Source organism: Haliotis rufescens, unplaced genomic scaffold, assembly GCF_023055435.1.
Source record: "Haliotis rufescens isolate VD_foot unplaced genomic scaffold, xgHalRufe1.0.p SCAF_29, whole genome shotgun sequence".
Classification (NCBI taxonomy): domain Eukaryota; kingdom Metazoa; phylum Mollusca; class Gastropoda; order Lepetellida; family Haliotidae; genus Haliotis; species Haliotis rufescens.
The window spans coordinates 2,669,456-2,686,570 of record NW_025963990.1 but is presented as its reverse complement, the minus strand read 5'-3'; the positions used below and the strand labels follow the sequence as shown (position 1 = coordinate 2,686,570).

Genomic DNA, 17,115 nt, shown 5'->3' with positions numbered 1-17,115 from the left:
TTTATGGCTAGTTTATGGACTCTGATCTAAATGTACATATTGATTGATTACATGCCTATCTCATACAATTATTTTGACTTATGAATATTCATTTGTTTGAGTTTGATGATCTATTGTCATCTTCTTTTGGATTATTTCATTTTCAAGTTGACTTGTGAATTTCACCTTCTATATTCTTCCAATGTGTTGCTTGGTAAAGATGCTGATATCTTCATCATGCAAAAATATGGCACCAACATCTGTACAAAAATGTTGTATTGAAAGAATAGAAAAATTGACATCTGTAAGTCATTTCAGTCTTCATTGATCCTAAAGCTTCTAAAATATATCGTTATATTGATGATCATTAGATTTGTAATCATCACCTTCACAATTTTCACCTTACTGCAAAATTTGACCCGTGAAGGTCCGGTAAGAATAGGTCTTCAGCAACCCATGCTTGCCATAAGAGGTGACTGACGGGATAGGGTGGTCAGGCTCGTTGACTTAGTTGATGCATTTGATCGTATGCCAGTTGCGTAGATTGATGCTCATGATGTCAATCACTGGATTGTGTGGTCCAGACTCGTTTACTGTGTGGTATATATAATTCCACTGGGGTTGGGGTGGGGGGAGTCACATTGATTTTGAGTCGCACTTTTGGCTAGGGGTCAGCATTCGTATCAATTTGGAGACGCATTTCAAGATCTACAGTATTACAGACAGCTGGTATATTGCTGAGTGCGGTGTTAAACAACAAACAAACAAGTAAAGCATAGTTGACCTCAAAGCTTTTTCCCAATTGCCTCTAGTCATATAGTCATTAACTTCAAAGTAAACATTACAAGAGATTCCTCATACAAGCAAGGGCAAGCAGCTTTATTATCCGGCTGTCGAAATGTCCAACATTCTGACGGGCATGTTTTGGCATAATGAGATTAACTGTCACCTCTGACCTTGTCCTTGATTCTCGTTCCAGATGATGAACAGTTTGACAACAATGTGGACATCGCGGGCAAGGGCCGCAGGTATGGTGTTTACAGGTATGTGCATGCTGCCACGCCCTTTCACTTCTTGTCTGTGACCCCCCGTCTCATGTCCCTGTACCCCCCTGTCTCATGCCCCTGTACAGGGGCTGTCCATTGGAATGTGTTGTATGTACTTGACCTAACTCTCAGTCTTCACCTTTGACCTTGGATGTGCACACAGGCAGTTATTATTGTTTGTTTATGATTCAGGTATTTAGTGATCACAACATCAAACAAAATGACACAAAATGACCCCAATGCTGTTCTCCCTCCCCACCTAACTACCCCTCAGGTCACTGTAGAGGTAAATAATGCTTTATCTCATTGCGAGTCAGGTGGTATTCTGACCTACGTTAACCCCTTTGTCCTGGAGGTGGGATATACATGGTATAAATGTTCGTAAAGCTTGATCAGAACAGTGATACTACAAATGTCTGACCCAGTGCAATGTATCAATGGCAAGTTAATATATCAATCATTGACATAGGTCCATGCTAACAAGTTTTATTGATATTGATGTGCCTGTTCATTGACACAAGTAGTGACATTCATACACTTTATGTCAGACTGTAATCGGGACGGCCTCCATGGTCTAGAGGTAGAGCGTCCGCCCGGAGAGCGGAAGGTCCGGGGTTCGATCCCCAGCCGCGTCATACCAAAAGACGTTAAAAGATGGTACTTGTTGTTACCCTGTCTGGCGCTCGGCATTAAGGGGCTAAAACAAGGACTGGTCGGCTCGGAGTCAGTATGCTGTATCTGAGTGGGGTATTCATGTTAAACTGTGCCATGGTATCTCAGTGTGCTAGCACTATAAATCGGCATCAGTCCGGACTAGTACAAGCAGCCACACACACACACACACACATACACACATACACGTACATGCACATCGCTATATAAGTGCAATAATCTTGGACGCGACTTTAAACCCCATTTCACCTCACCTCACCTCACCTGTAATCAGGGCCACGGGTGGAACGCAGAAAGCTTAGGTGAACCTGATATCGATACTATCGATATTATGTGTCTAGGGTTAAGAGCACCATACCTGTTCATATGGATTCACCAAAGTGATGACTGCCTGAAACCTGTGCTTTCTTCACACATTAAGCTGACATGCCGTTCTATTGGATTACTGTTCAAAGTTGCATTAAGTCCACTATGATCTTCTCTTAACTTTAAAATTTCCCCAATGGAATCTTTTGAACTTTTGAAATGGCAGTTGTGTATAACAGTTAATACAAGTAGATTATAATTACTGTTTGAATCAGTATCATAAACACCATGCAGTATTCATTTTATGATGCTGTTGTGTTGCTTTGACTGAGATCATCTTCCTGAGGCAAGGGAGGTAACCGACTATAAAAGGGGGCACGGGTGGCCCAGTCGTCAAAGGCGCCGCGATTCGCTGTGCAGAGTTACGTCCCTTGGACACGCCAGAAACCTATGATTGTGGGTTTGAATCCCGGTTCGCCCCGATTACGTTTCTAGGTTTGTCAGCACCATACCCGTGCTCGTGGGTTTCACCGAAGTGGTAAATGTCTGAGACCTGCATCCCTTCGGGCTATCCTCCCACATTTAGCTGACACGTCGTGATATAACTGGAATACTGTTAAAAACGGTGTTAAACCCGACTCACTCACTCACGCAACTCACTGATTATAAAAGGCCAGTTTCAACCTTTGACAAACTAGGCTGGAATTTCTGGGCTCGATCGTAGTGCCACCAGTGGCTATTACAAAACTCCATAATTCCAGCTGAGTTCAGCAAGGGTGGAAACTGAACTTTTATAGTCAGTTAACTCCCTTGTCTCGGGAGGATTGACTGAGATTGAAGTTCATGACATGCATGTTGGGCTTGTTAGGGTTAATGTTTGTCCTTCCCTGCCTTGGTAAATACACACATCAGTTTGTTATGTGCTCTTGGAGATAGTCGGACATAATTTATGGAGTCACAGTCTTCACCTAAATAGGATAACTTAATGTAGATGGTGAGATCAACAGTTTTGCAAGGAAATAATTGCAATTTAAATTCACTTTCTAGATTCACTTTCAAGTAATGATATGAATAATACACCAACTGTGGCCAAATGACAATTCCTGTTTCTCTGTCCCTACCTCACCCCTATTACCAAAAAGACCCCCACCCCATCTACCCTTTCCTCAATTCTCCCACCCCACCACCCCACCACCCCACCACCCTAACCCTAACCCCTGCCACAGTACTATTCCCTGTTTCAGTTCTTTCATTTCGTCCTACCCCTCCTCCACCCTACCCCTATTACAGAATGCACCCTACCAATCTACCCATACTAAGCACAATCACTCCCACCACCCCTACACCTATACTGGACTCACCTCCCTCCCTCCCTCCCTCCCTCCCCCCCTCCCCACCCACCCACCACACATCACCCCCGCCATCAAGATGGCTTTGGGCATGCATTACTGAAGACCCCTTCCTCATTGTCCTCAGCAATATTCCAGCTATATGACAGCGGTCTGTAAATAATCGAGGCTGGACCAGACAATCCAGTGATTGGCATCATAAGCATCGACCTATGAAATTGGAATACGATGACATGCATCAACCAAGTCAGCAAGCCTGACAACCTGATCCCGTTAGTCGCCTCTTACGACAAGCATACTCGCCTTTTACAGCAAGCATGGATTGCTGAAGACCTATTCCTGGTATCTTCACGGGTCCACGGTATATTGAACATTTTTTATGCAGGAAATAAGAGGTTTACCAGGAATACGCAGATCCTCCCTTACCAGCAAACTGATCCTCCCTTACCAGCAAACTGATCCCCCCTTACCAGCAAACTGATATGCCCCTTTGGAATTCCCATTGTAACTACCACCTACTTGACTGCTCACCCATGAAGATCCGGGTTAGAATAGGTCTTCAGCAACCCATGCTTGATGTAAAAGGCAACTATGCTTGTCGAAGGAGGCAACTAACGTGATTGGGTGGTCAGGCTCGCTGACTTGGTCAGTGCATGACATCGTATTCCAATTTCATAGGTCGATGCTTGTGATGTCAATCACTGAATTGTCTAGTCCAGATGCGATTATTGACAGACCATTGTCATATAGCTGGAATATTGCTGAGTGCACAGGAGTGTACAGGAGACCATCTGTCAGTGTGTGTTCCTAAGTGGTGCTTGTATCCCATACATTGTTGTGGCCCATTATAACGTACTGGCACTTGAATCAGCAGGAAACACTCCCGCGTCCTCTGCTGTCCAGTGTAATGTCCCAGCAGCCATGTTGTTTCCTTCTCATGTTGCTTTCAACACAAACACATTGATGTACAGCGTTAGAAATTGGCACTTGTCCTGTAGTCCTTACCAAACTGCCCAATGGTAAAGGTATCTTAAGGACTAGTAGAAATTGGCCAATTTTAAGGGTTTTGCTATATGTTATCATTATAAGGACAAGTGGACAAAAACTGTTGGTTTCTACCCCTGATGTAGATCATTCACTACATGATGTTTTCTAGCCCTGTACCTTAACCATGTTCACTGCGGTATATTTATGTTAATTGTAACAAGTCTATGTTATAAAAATAATAAGTGTCTGAGATGAAATTTGTAAAAAAACAATTAAAAGAGATAAATTTATTGTGTACAAAGAGATTTCATAGAACTGTATGTTCTTTATTGGGATGAGGAATGCAGTAAGGATGTGCGGTATTATCGGTATATCGGCAAATTGAGGTTCATTCTTTCCACGATAAAGAATCACAATATCATTTGTTCATGCTCGATATATCCGGTGATCTTAAATAGCGAGTTTTTAAAGCAAGATGGCTGCATATTTATTGACTGAGTAAACATGTAGTACCAGCATTTCGTTTTGTTCCATTTATGAACTTCAGTTCATACCTTAATGTATCAGACTGCTGCCGAATTCAAAATTCATAATTATACAATATATCGTGTTACATATCACAATACGGCCTTGTGCATTGCAAAATATTGTGATACACTTTAAACCTCGCAATACCCATCCCTAGAATGCGGGGAGGGAATGGGGGACAGGGGACAGGGGGGTGGGGGGAACATGGTGGACGAGCCATCTATTCACGGTGCAGAGCTGCTTGCCTAAGCAAGCCAGAAACCTGAGTTGATGGTGATGGGTTTTATTCCTGATTTGACCCAGATTCTATTTCTAGGTTTGTCAGCACCATACAACTGCAAAGAAGTTGTATAAACATAGCAGTTTAAAAATAGAGCTTTGCCTGCATGTTTCATTGTGTGTCATTTTCTGACTTCACACAATTGTAGGCAATAACCGGCCCTTGGGATCCCAGATTTCTCAAATTATTTATCAGTAAACAGCATGAACAGAAATTTTGAGCAGGGTACTTCACTATTCCTGTTCCCTTGTGATCCTGATTATTAATATAACGTTCCTCTGACTCTCAGAAAATCCATCACTAAAGCCATGCTTGCATGTGACAGGATTTGTTTTCATGCAAACACTCTGTTGATCTCTGATAACTCTCCTGCAAGAAACAGCTGTCACATGTGATACTACCTTCCTAACAACCTGTACAGTTCATCTCCTGAACTGAAGTACTCATGCAGACACTCTATTAATCTCTGACAGATCTCATGCAAGATATAGATGCTACCTTCCTAACAACCTGTGCAGTTCATCTCCTGAACTGAAGTACTCATGCAGACACTCTATTAATCTCTGTTATATCTCATGCAAGATATATATGCTACCTTCCTAACAACCTATGCAGTTCATATCTTGAACTGAAGTGCTTATGCAAACACTGTTGATCTCTGATTAAACCTCTGCAAGAAATAGAAGTCACATGTGATGCTACCATCCTAACAACTTTTTCAGTTCAGCTCTTGAACTGAAGTGCTCATGTGAACGCTCCTTTTCCTCTAGGAGCACTTGTTTACCAATTTGAAGTTTATGGATGTTAATCATTTTTGTGGATTACCATAAACTATTCCCTTCTTCTTGCACCAACCAACCTTAACACTTAATAGATATGTTGTAATATCTTATCTCATCACACATTGTTTGCTGTCAGGTGAATAGCATGAGATAATGAAAAGTCGCTGAATGTGCAGCTTGTATGGGTTTTTCAGAAAATAGGAATGAATGGGTGATAAGAGATGAAATACAGGTATTCTTTATCTTATCAAGAAAATACAAGGCTGCATGTTATCATGTGCACTGATGTCACGCTCACATGCATCATCTAGTGTGTTGTTATATTTTTCCGTGTCCATCTGTTTATTTGTTATGTTTGTGTTTGACGATAGATTTTTATTGTCAAAATATACAAATGATATCTTTATTTTTGTTATTGTCTGAAGGAAACAAAACTAAAGAAAAAGTGTTTTTCTTCCGGACATGTGTAGGAGTTACTTCCTGTCTTATGTTGACCTACTTTTATTTCTGAAATCAGTTACCATATTTGAAGTATTAAGCGCCCTAGGTCTCAGAAAATCGACACGTATTAAAAACTTGCACAAGTTAGAATTGTTTTCAGAGATTGAGTAGCAGAGAACAGAAGTGGGTCAAACATCCATGAAACTAAAACGTTTTCAATAATAATTATAAGACAGTTACATACTCCACTGTTGTGTTTACTATAAATAGATCTGTTATATGCACAACGAAATATAAATAGGGGCATCAATTTTCAGATTTATTCGGGGCGCCAGAAATTACGCACAGAATGGTCCAGAATTTGGCCAAGGGGTGTTTACTGCAGCAGGGGTATTAATACAGTATACATGGTTACTAATTTCTCAAATTAAAATATTATTTTGTTTTTTTGTTTTTGAAATTCTCAATCTATGGCTGAGTTTCCAGAAATAAATTGTGGTATTACCATGCCGGCTTTAGGACTGGAGCCCAATGTTGAATGAGAAAGGCACTGAGAAAAGAGGGTAACCGAATAAGCGATGGCTGCATGTAATGTCAGATTTTGTTTCAGAATCTATATTTGTTGTTTATGTGTGTTTAGTTTCAGCATTTAGTATTTCCATTGATCGTATTTCGTTGTCTTGAATTTTAGAAAATAATTTGTTTATATTAAGTCATGTTCGTTAAACCATATTTGAATGAAATATGAGATTTTTGTTCAGAAACCATGGTCATGTAGTCCGTCATGGTCATATTGTGCATGGTCCAAGGACTCCTGTCTTCACATTTTGTTTATGTCTTCATGTTCATAGCATCAATGTTTAAGCTTTTTTATTATTTCAACAGCACTTTCGACTTTATGAAAAGTATTGCCAGCAAAATGGCCAAGTTGTAAGTAGCGCGAGCAGCACGATAAGTTTGACGCATCATGACCGAACCTCTCTCTCCTTAACTGTTTTCCTCATCTAACTTCACATTCACATCCATATTCATGCTTGTCACTCAACCTGACAGTCACCCATCTGAGACTGGCCTGGCTGCCCTGGTGTTACGTGTGACCCATGGTAGCCGGGTCATCTTATTTGCAGCAATTCGCTGTGCAAAGTTGGTCCCTTCGGTATGATGGACGTGCCAGAAAAACCTATAAGTCTTTCGAATACCATACCTCTATTACGACATTGCCATAATCCTGTATATTGGCTGTAATCACACTATAACTTAATCTTAAGATTTTCAACAGACGTCCTCTTCACTGTCAACCATACATGATTAGTTGTACCCATAATAGCACAAAGCCGCTTACAGCTCTTCCATATGCAAAGGTGGGAAAATCTCACTTCTTTCCAAACATCTACCAACTAGATGCAGATGATTGGGTGAAGATCCGGGGTAGGATAGGTCTTCAGCAACCCAGTCATCCAAAGTGCCGTAGTTCGCTGTGCAGAGTTGTGTCCCTTAGGCATGCCGACACCTATGATCATGGGTTTGAATGCCAGCTCCCCCCGATTACGTTTCTAGGTTTGTCAGCATAATACCCATGGGTGTCAACAAAGTGGTAAACGTCCTGCATCATTTCGGGCTTTCCTCCCACATGAGAATCTGACACGCCCTGATACATGTATAACTGTAATACCTTTGAAAGTGGCGTTAAAACCAAGTCACTTACTCCTCTGAGACAACTTTCTTTTCCATGGCCTTCCTTCTGTTTGCATTGGCCTCTAAAACAAACTCACTCACACTTGTGCGTCCCTCAGAAATGTCAGAAAGCAGATTGTGGCTATCCTCTTTCTAGGTGTGTCAGCACCATACCATCTTCCTGAGGCAAGGGAGTTAACTGACTATAAAAGTCCAATTTCCACCCTTGCCGGACTAGGTTTTATAATCAGTTAACTCTCTTGCCTCAGAAAGATGGCATCATACCGCTAAGTGCTTGTGTGCATTACTTTGGGCCATCAAGCTGACATGGCATGGTTTTATGATATAGTATTCAAAGCGGCATTAAACCCCACTCACTCACTCACTCCAAGCCATCCTGGTTTGTGTTATGCCACGTTAGCTGAGTTCCCTACCAACCACTCCCTCCCTCCCTCCCAAGCTGATGTTGAACTGCCTGGCTATTTATTTAGAATTAGAATGGTTTGTGTAGTTAGACTGAACTCCATTCTCAACTTTGATTCTAACTGAAACATAAAACAAATTAACAGCAACATTTCTGCATGTTGCATGCTGGTTAACGAGCTGATGTAACGTAGTTAGAAGAAATACATTAATTTCAATACATTATCATTTTCACAAGGATGAAATTTTTCCAGTTATTTTTCGTGAATAAAATCTCCATAGCATGTTTAACATGTGGGGTATTACGGCACTTCTAGATGCATCAGTAATCATTTAGATTATGAATTAGTGAACCTGATTTTTATATTTTGTTATTGATCATTGAATGGCTGATTGGTACAACAGGCATTAAAATGCTAAAATCCCCTGAATTTAGACACACTTGTATGTTTTACTTCAAAAACGAGGACATTTTCTTGTCCATCACAGCTAATTTGTCATTTTCTTCAACATTAAAAGTAATATTCTTCTAATGAGGTTTAGGAAATATGCGTTTGATATCTTGACTGTTCAACACAAGGTTCAAGATTACGGAAGGACATACAAACCTATTTTCCTTGTCAATATCAGTATATTGTTAATTGAGTTCCTTCCCTTAGTGACCCGTGAAGATCCGGGGTAGAATTAGGTCTTCAGCAACCCATGCTTGCCGTAAAAGGCGACTAACAGGATCAGATGGTCAGACTCGCTGACTTGGTTGATGCATGTTATCATATCCCAAATGCCTATCGATGCTCATGATATCAATCACTGGATTGTCTGGTCCAGGCTTTATTTATTTTCCCTGTAGGTATAAAAAACTCAGGTCATCAGCTTTGACCATGAGGCCTCGTCGTATAGACTGCCGTCATATAGCTGGAATATTGCTGAGTGTGGCTTAAACAACAAACAAACAAACAAACAAACAAGCAAACAAACAAACAAACAAACAAACATCCTTCCCATAGTTGTCTGATTATCTGTTTATCCTGTGATTCTTGAACCTCTGCAGAATCCTGGACCTAGAACTTGTAGTCTAGTGGTTAAATTATAAACCTATTCATTGGGATTGCTATTAAGTAAGAGACTTCTTTCTATAGGCATTAAAACCTATTGTGAGGTTATATAATATCCCGGGTATTTTATTAATATAACTTCCGTTCAGATTGTAACATGTAATGAAATGTAAAATCAAATGACAAATGTTTTCTTTATATTCCCGAGGATCGAACTCGCAACCTTCATATCTGTAGCCCAGTGAGTGTACCACGAGGCTACAGAGGTGTTGATAAGCCTCACTGGTTTTTAGAATGTCCTTTTCAAGATCCGTACGCCAGCAACAGATATTTTACACGCGTTTCCTAAGGTTCATGGAAAGTAAGTTCGAAACCTAAAAATGTTGATAAATGTTGTTTTAAGTTTCTTTTTTCGGTTTATAAGCTTGGAAAAACACTTTTCCTCGGTTTTGGTAGACAGAGCATGCCCTGGGGGTCGGGAAAAACCGCGGGTGCTTCGCCCCCTTGGTTTTTCCCTCTCCCCAGGGCATGCTCTGTCTACCAAAACCTCGTGAGCGTGGTTTCTCCAATACATATTGACTCACAACAAAGATCAGGTTTTGATTCACCACTTGAGTTCAATGTGTGAAGCCTGCATGTTTCTGGTGTAGTATTTCTAAAAGCAGCATAAAACCCTACTCACTCACTGAGTCTGTTGGGTGGTAGGTCAGCCTAGTGGATAAAGCGTTAAAGCTGATGACCTGGGTTTTATTCCCTACATGGAACAATGTAAGAGCAAGGCCCATTCTCTGTGTCCCCTGTCATCATATTTCTAGAATATTGCCAAAAGTGTTAGAAAACCCAACTCACCCTCCTCTACTTCTCAACAGAAAGGGGGCATTGGTGGCCCAGTCGTCTAAGACGCTGCGATTCGCTGTGCAGAGTTGCGTCCCTTGGGCACCCCAGAAACCTATGATTGTGGGTGTGCTTGAATTGTAGTCGTGGAGAGGAGAATGATTACGTAAGATACCAGACGATACTCAGCTCTATTACCATCGATACCATGCTGGCCTATTGCTACTTTTGATAGACAAAATGGAGGCTGTGTGCTTGTGTAGTAGGCCGTGGAGTCATCCCACACATGACATCCTTACCTTGTCTGCTTGCTGACGGGGTTAACCTATTTGGTCATGTGGACAAGGCGTCTAACCTCTGATCAGAGGGTCCTTTCTTCGAATGCCATCATGGGACTTGGAAATTTCATGGCCGCTACATTGGCACCCAACGTGGGGCTGAGCACGTTCATATCAAATTTGAGCAATAAGTCTCAGTACCCTACTATGCAGCCCGGGAAGTGCCTTCTGTTGACGGGGGAGTATGTAGCAGGGCGTGGAGTCATCCCACAGATGACATCCTTACCTTGTCAGCTTGCTGAAGGGGTTAACCTCTTTGGTCATGCGGACAAGGCGTCCGACCTCGGATCAGAAGGTCCGTGGTTCGAATCCCATCACGGGTCTCGGAATTTTATGGCCGCTACACTTGCATTGCTGTAGTGGAGAGGAGAATGATTACGTAAGACAGTCCGTTAAGTAACAGCATGATTAAGTTGTGGTCCAAGTAAGCATGTTAGAGCGTCAGCTGGTGATGCTGCTGATAGCAACAGCCTGCCGCGTTGACAGATGGGGAAATTCACTTACCTGCCTGCTAATGAGTTTACAATGGCCTGGTTATTGATGGCATGTTTGCTGCTACTTGCTGATCACCTTTCTACAGCATTAACAAGGCCCATACTGGAGCATTCTGCTTGTTAAGGAAGTAATAGCACATTTATTATTATTTTGGTGTCAGAGAAATACAATGGAAAACTGACATGTGTTTGTGGAGGTAACATACCAAGCCAAATAGATCCTCCCTGAGTCGAATGGGAAAATACATTTTGTTCTGAAATTGGTAGTCATTCTAACGATGGACAAATTAGCTGATAGAGATTTGCATGTGCGATGTTAGTCATAGATTCCTCGACCCTTTGTCCCAAGTTTGCTTACCAAAGTATACACAAGTCATATTTGGATGGACTTGACTTTGGGATGCATAGAGAACAATGCATCTTGTTGCAGTGGAGCTCGCTGACACGTTGCATGATGTGTTGGGATCTGCTCTGACATTATCGCATTGGATAATTAAAAAAATGTAGATAATATTTGTCTTAATATTTCGGATAAACCAAGATATTTTTGTGTTTTTAGGGGCATGTGATATGAAATAAAGATGCCTGTGAAATTTGGGAGTTGCATCTGTTACTTCCATGTCAGATAGGGGGCACGGATGGCCAAGTCGTCTAAGGCGCTGCGATTCTCTGTGCAGAGTTGCGTCCCTTGGGCACTCCAGAAACCTATGATTGTGGGTTTAAATCCCGGCTCGCCCCGATTATGTTTCTAAGTTTGTCAGCACCATACCCGTGCTCGTGGGTTTCACCGAAGTGGTAAACTTCTGAGACCTGCATCACTTCGGGCTTTCCTCCCACATTAAGCTGACACGCCGTGATGTGACTGGAATAATGTTAAAAGCGGTGTTAAACCCGACTCACTCACTTACTCCATGTCAGATGTCATTGGTAAAGTACTCAGAATTGTTCTGATTATGAACCTTGGGTTGTCAGCACCAAACTGGTCCTGATGGTCTAGTGGTTGGTGCTTGTTTAGTTGACCACTGGTTTCCTGGTCCCAAGTTGATTATTTACAGTCATGGCTGGAATATTGCTGACTTGGCAGAAAACAACATTCATTCACTCACTCACACTTATTGAGGTCTATCGGTTTCATTGAATTTGTATATGTTAAGACTGCCCTTCTAAATTCACTGTAAATGTTAAAACACCAATGTAAAACTTGAATTACATCCCCTGGTTACACTTTTATCGTAGCTGAATCAGACATGGTTCTACTTTGTTTGTGCGATCAGCCATTTTGTTTATGCCACCTGTGATGAATGCTGTAGGCTGGAATGCCCACTGTAAACTTGCCTACCACCAGCATTGAGGGACCGTCTCAAAGTTTGGAAGCTTTTTTCAATTTGATGTACTTGATTGACTTTTTGAGGTTTGATTTCTTTTCACACATTGATGATAAAAATAATAAAATAATGATGATGATGATTTTGTGTGCACAATTATCGGACTGATGATAATCATGATGATATGTCTTTTTATTGTGTGTCTCAATCCTCTTGTTTTTGTATAAGCAGACTACGTTTGGCTTATTAAAGATACTGCTGACACAGTGCCTCTTTGACAGATCTTAGGGATGTCATAGAGAATGTAGTTACTACAGTTATGCATATTCTGTTTATATTGGCAGTTACAATATCACCTCATCCATTCAAATCTGTTGTTTCCTTTTTGACACATACCCTTAAATAGTTATGTATCAATTACACATTCCCCATGTTGTCGGTTTACAGGAAGCAGAAGGGTTTGAAGAAGCCAAGTTTTAAGACCAAGTCCAAGTCGAACTCTCTGGGACGCAGCAAGAAACTGCCGACCTCTGTTCCCAGCATTCCAGATCTTACTGCCAGCACTGAGAGGATCGTGAGTATTCACTGTGGTCAGACACTAGACCTTGGCTGAAAGCCTGGTTTTTATTTCCCACATATAGGTACAATGTGTGAAACCCATTTCTTGTGTTCCCTGCCTTGCTATTTCTGGAATATTGCTGAACACGGTGTTAAAACCAGGGTTAGAAACCAACAGTTTTCGGCCACTAGTCCTTATAATGATAACATATAGCAAAACCCTTAAAAAAGGCAAATTTCTACTAGTCCTTATGATACCTTTACCATTGGGCAGTTTGGCAAGGACTATAGGACTAGTGCCAATTTCTAACGCTGAAAACATACTCACTCACTGTGCCCTAACTATGCACCATGGTCTGTGAGCACATGTTACCATATGAAATCCTTGCACCTTTATTAGAATGCCAAAACATCCGGCAATAACAATCAGCTGTGCTGAAGTACTGTGTTTATGGTTTTTATTATTCTAAATATCATTGTGAAACAACACTCACTCACTCACTCACTCACTGGCTCTCTTCCCAGGTCGGGTCAGAGGAAGAAGATTGGGAGACTGACAGCAACAGCACCACCTATGAACCAATCCCTGGCGAGAGTCTGTACGAAGAAGCCGACTTTTTGACAGAAGAAAAAGACTCGAGGAAAAAGCGTGATGGTCCTTCACAATCCCTCGGCGACAAAATCAAGGCCAAGGTCAACATATCGGCCCAGGCCACCAGTGTTCTGAACAAAATTGGAAACAAATTTGGTAAAATTGGTAAAACTAAAGGTTCGGAACCGCCATCAATCTCAACCGGAACTGATTCCGATATGGAAGCCGTAGATGAAGCACTTGGTGATGAACTGGAGAAAGTGTCGTCCCTGTCTCGGAGCTCCAGCGAAAGGAGCAGTGGAAAAAGACAAAAGAAAGAACTTAGCGAGACAGTTTCCTCCAAGTTGTCGGAAGATGAGGGTCTGTCTTGTCCTACACCTCCCCCGCTCCCACCAAGGTCATCCCGGGTTCTAAACCAAACAAACATCGAAAACTCACCACCCCTTCCCCCCCGGAATCAGTCCGCGTCCGGTCCGACCCTGGACATGGTCATTCCTCCACCCGACCGGGCACCGTCGTCGCATTCCACGGGTGACCTTCGCCGTAAAGGTCAGCTGAGTATCAGCAAGGACAGTTATCTCCACGGTCAGCATCTCAAGTCCGCATCGCTGGGGGACGTCCCTGCTTCCATGGACCACACAGATGGTAATGGCGAGGAGTTTCCAGGTAATACACGTACAACGTTTTATCACATGCCACTCGGGGGCATGGGTGGCCCAGTCGTCTAAGGCGCCGCGATTCGCTGTGCAGAGTTGCGTCCCTTGGGCACGCCAGAAACCTATGATTGTGGGTTCTAATCCCGGTTCGCCCCGATTATGTTTCTAGGTTTGTCGGCACCATACCCGTGCTCGTGGGTTTCATCGAAGTGGTAAACGTCGGAGACCTGCATCACCTCGGGCTTTCCTCCCACATTAAGCTGACACGCCGTGATATAACTGGAATACTGTTAAAAGCGGCGTTTAACCGAACTCACTCACTCACTCGCTCACTATCACATGCCACTCAACTTTTGATAGGAATATTCCGATATGTCATTGTATTTAAAAATACACTTGATTTGTTATGAGAATCATTTTTGTGTATCATGGAAAGATAGAAAAATATCCCTATCCAAAGTTGGGTAGCATATGAAGGTTATAGATGCGATAGACTCATCGCAAGAATATGCAAATGAGGTCAGTATGTTACAGGACCCTCATGTTGCCTGTAAGTACTAGGGATGCTAAAATACAACAGGTACACTGGTTTTCATGCAACGATAAGATACACGATACATTTTGGACTGTATCGATACAAGACGATACACTTGCTACAATTAATTACTTACCGGTATTACTCGTTTAATGACCCCCCAGTGTTTTTGGCTGCCTTTTTGACAAAATGTGTTGTAATCAACCTTTCAAGTTCACTTCGAATAATAGTCGCTATGCACATGTGTCTACAGCTAGCTTTAACTTTGAAACCAGCTCTGAAATATTTATGGTCAAGAAGTTTCCATGTGATTTGACGTAGATATGAGTATTACGATACACATCGTATCATAACCTATGTATAGTGATATGTATCGTATTGTGACCTCCCTGTATCGTTTCACCCCAAGTAAAGGAAATTAAGAATTGGGCGTCTCTTGACCCCTAGTTTTGTAGGTCAAGGTAAAACCCTGCCCTGCTCATGCCACGATCTGCTGATTGAAGGTTTGAATACTTCGTATGATCCTTCCTGATTAGGACCCTCGTTAGTCAGAACTTGACCCATGCTCGTAATTTAACCAAAGTGGTAAATGTCAATATAGCTTTCTTCTACCCATGCGGGGCGGTCGGGTAGCCTAGTGGTTAAAGCGTTCGCTCGTCACGCTGAAGACCCGGGTTTGATTCCCGACATGGGTACAATGTGTGAAGCCCTTTTCTGGTGTCCCCCCGCCGTGATATTGCTGGAATATTGCTAAAAGCGGCGTAAAACCATACTCACTCACTCACTCACTCTTCTACCCATGAAGATCCTTTTTAGCCTGACTGACTCACCACAGTGGAACATGTCTAAGACCTGTTTTCATCCCACATAAAATGCTGTAATATTACTGGGGCGGTCGGGTAGCCTAGTGGTTAAAGCGTTGGCTCGTCACGCCGAAGACCCGGGTTCGATTCCCGACATGGGTACAATGTGTGAAGCCCATTTCTGGTGTCCACCACCGTGATATTGCTGGAATATTGCTAAAAGCGGCGTAAAACCATACTCACTCACTCACTCACTCACTGTAATATTACTGACATATTGTTCCAGCGAAAGAGACTAACTGTTTTAGTCCACTAGTCCTTTAGTGAAGGCATATAGTAAAACCCTTAATAATGGCAAATTTCTACTAGTCCTTATGATGCCTTTACTATTGGGCAGTTTGCAAGGACTATAGGACTCGTGCCAATTTCTAACGCTGTTGTTCATTGCGGCACTAAGATCTGTGAAGACCCGGGGTAGAATAGGTCTTCAACAACCCATGCTTGCAGTAAAAGGTGACTATGCTTGTCGTAAGAGGCGACTAACGGGATCTGGTGGTCAGGCTCGCTGACTTGGTTGATGCATGTCAACGTATCCGTATTGCGTGGATTCATGCCCCATTAAGCTAACATGCTATTGTTCATAGCGGGACGAAACCCAACTCAATGTACTCTCTTTGTGTAGATGGCTACGTGGATTATGATCCAAGCACTGGGCGGACTGGCAAGACGGAATCTGTCGACAGAAGAGAGTGAGTATATATGCTTTGCTACTTTTCATTAACTACTTCCCAATTATACTTTAAATTAAGATTTTTGCATGAAATATTAAGCCTTTTCTCTTTCTGAATATTTACAAATTATTACCAGTTGTTTCCACACACACTCTTAAAAGGTCACAGAACGAAGCAGAGAGATAGAATTGAAAGTGACATTGTATCATTGCTTATGCAATTACCTGGTCTTTGTCTGGTCAAGACTCAATTATCGGCCAGGGACTGTGATCTCTTATCATATGGCTACAATCGTTCACTCTGGCATGTTATAGTGGATAGGTGGAACGTCTGGTGCATCATGCTATTCTGTACCTCAATACAGGCATTGAACTGTGAGAACATGTATCAATACAAAATGATACAAGGATGTGGAAGAGAGATGTGTAAAATTGTGTCTCGGGTGTCCTATTCAAACAGCACACATGTTTAGCTGATACCTCTTGGAAAGCCTTGATGGCTGATTAAAAGATTCCTCTTTAAGATTGTAGTTGTGATAGATAATTTGGGGGACATGGGTATTATCTTATCAATGTAGCTTTCATACTAGTCATAAAAGGTCACTGTGACATATCCTGGGTCACCATGACCTGGTGTCTTTTCTTCTTCTCATTTGTTTCAGGAATATTATCAGTGTTTATGTACTGTAAAGAAATAAGATCATAGAAAAGAGTTTTTTTCTGGTATT

General features: G+C 42.0%; 1 protein-coding gene across 7 annotated transcripts in view; it reads left to right on the top strand.

Annotated features, from left to right (window-relative positions):
- The window catches only part of LOC124137724, an 83,986-nt gene that overhangs the window by 44,175 nt on the left and 22,696 nt on the right, over positions 1 to 17,115 (top strand). For 4 of the 7 annotated variants that reach the window (XM_046504152.2, XM_046504157.2, XM_046504154.2 and 1 more), the window contains exons 3-7: positions 959 to 1,022; positions 7,256 to 7,300; positions 12,961 to 13,087; positions 13,597 to 14,329; positions 16,340 to 16,406. In XM_046504152.2, coding sequence (XP_046360108.2) covers positions 959 to 1,022; positions 7,256 to 7,300; positions 12,961 to 13,087; positions 13,597 to 14,329; positions 16,340 to 16,406 — 1,036 coding nt within the window. The remainder of the gene's footprint in view (positions 1 to 958; positions 1,023 to 7,255; positions 7,301 to 12,960; positions 13,088 to 13,596; positions 14,330 to 16,339; positions 16,407 to 17,115) is intronic. The other 3 variants (XM_046504153.2, XM_046504158.2, XM_046504156.2) reach the window with 3 other exon arrangements.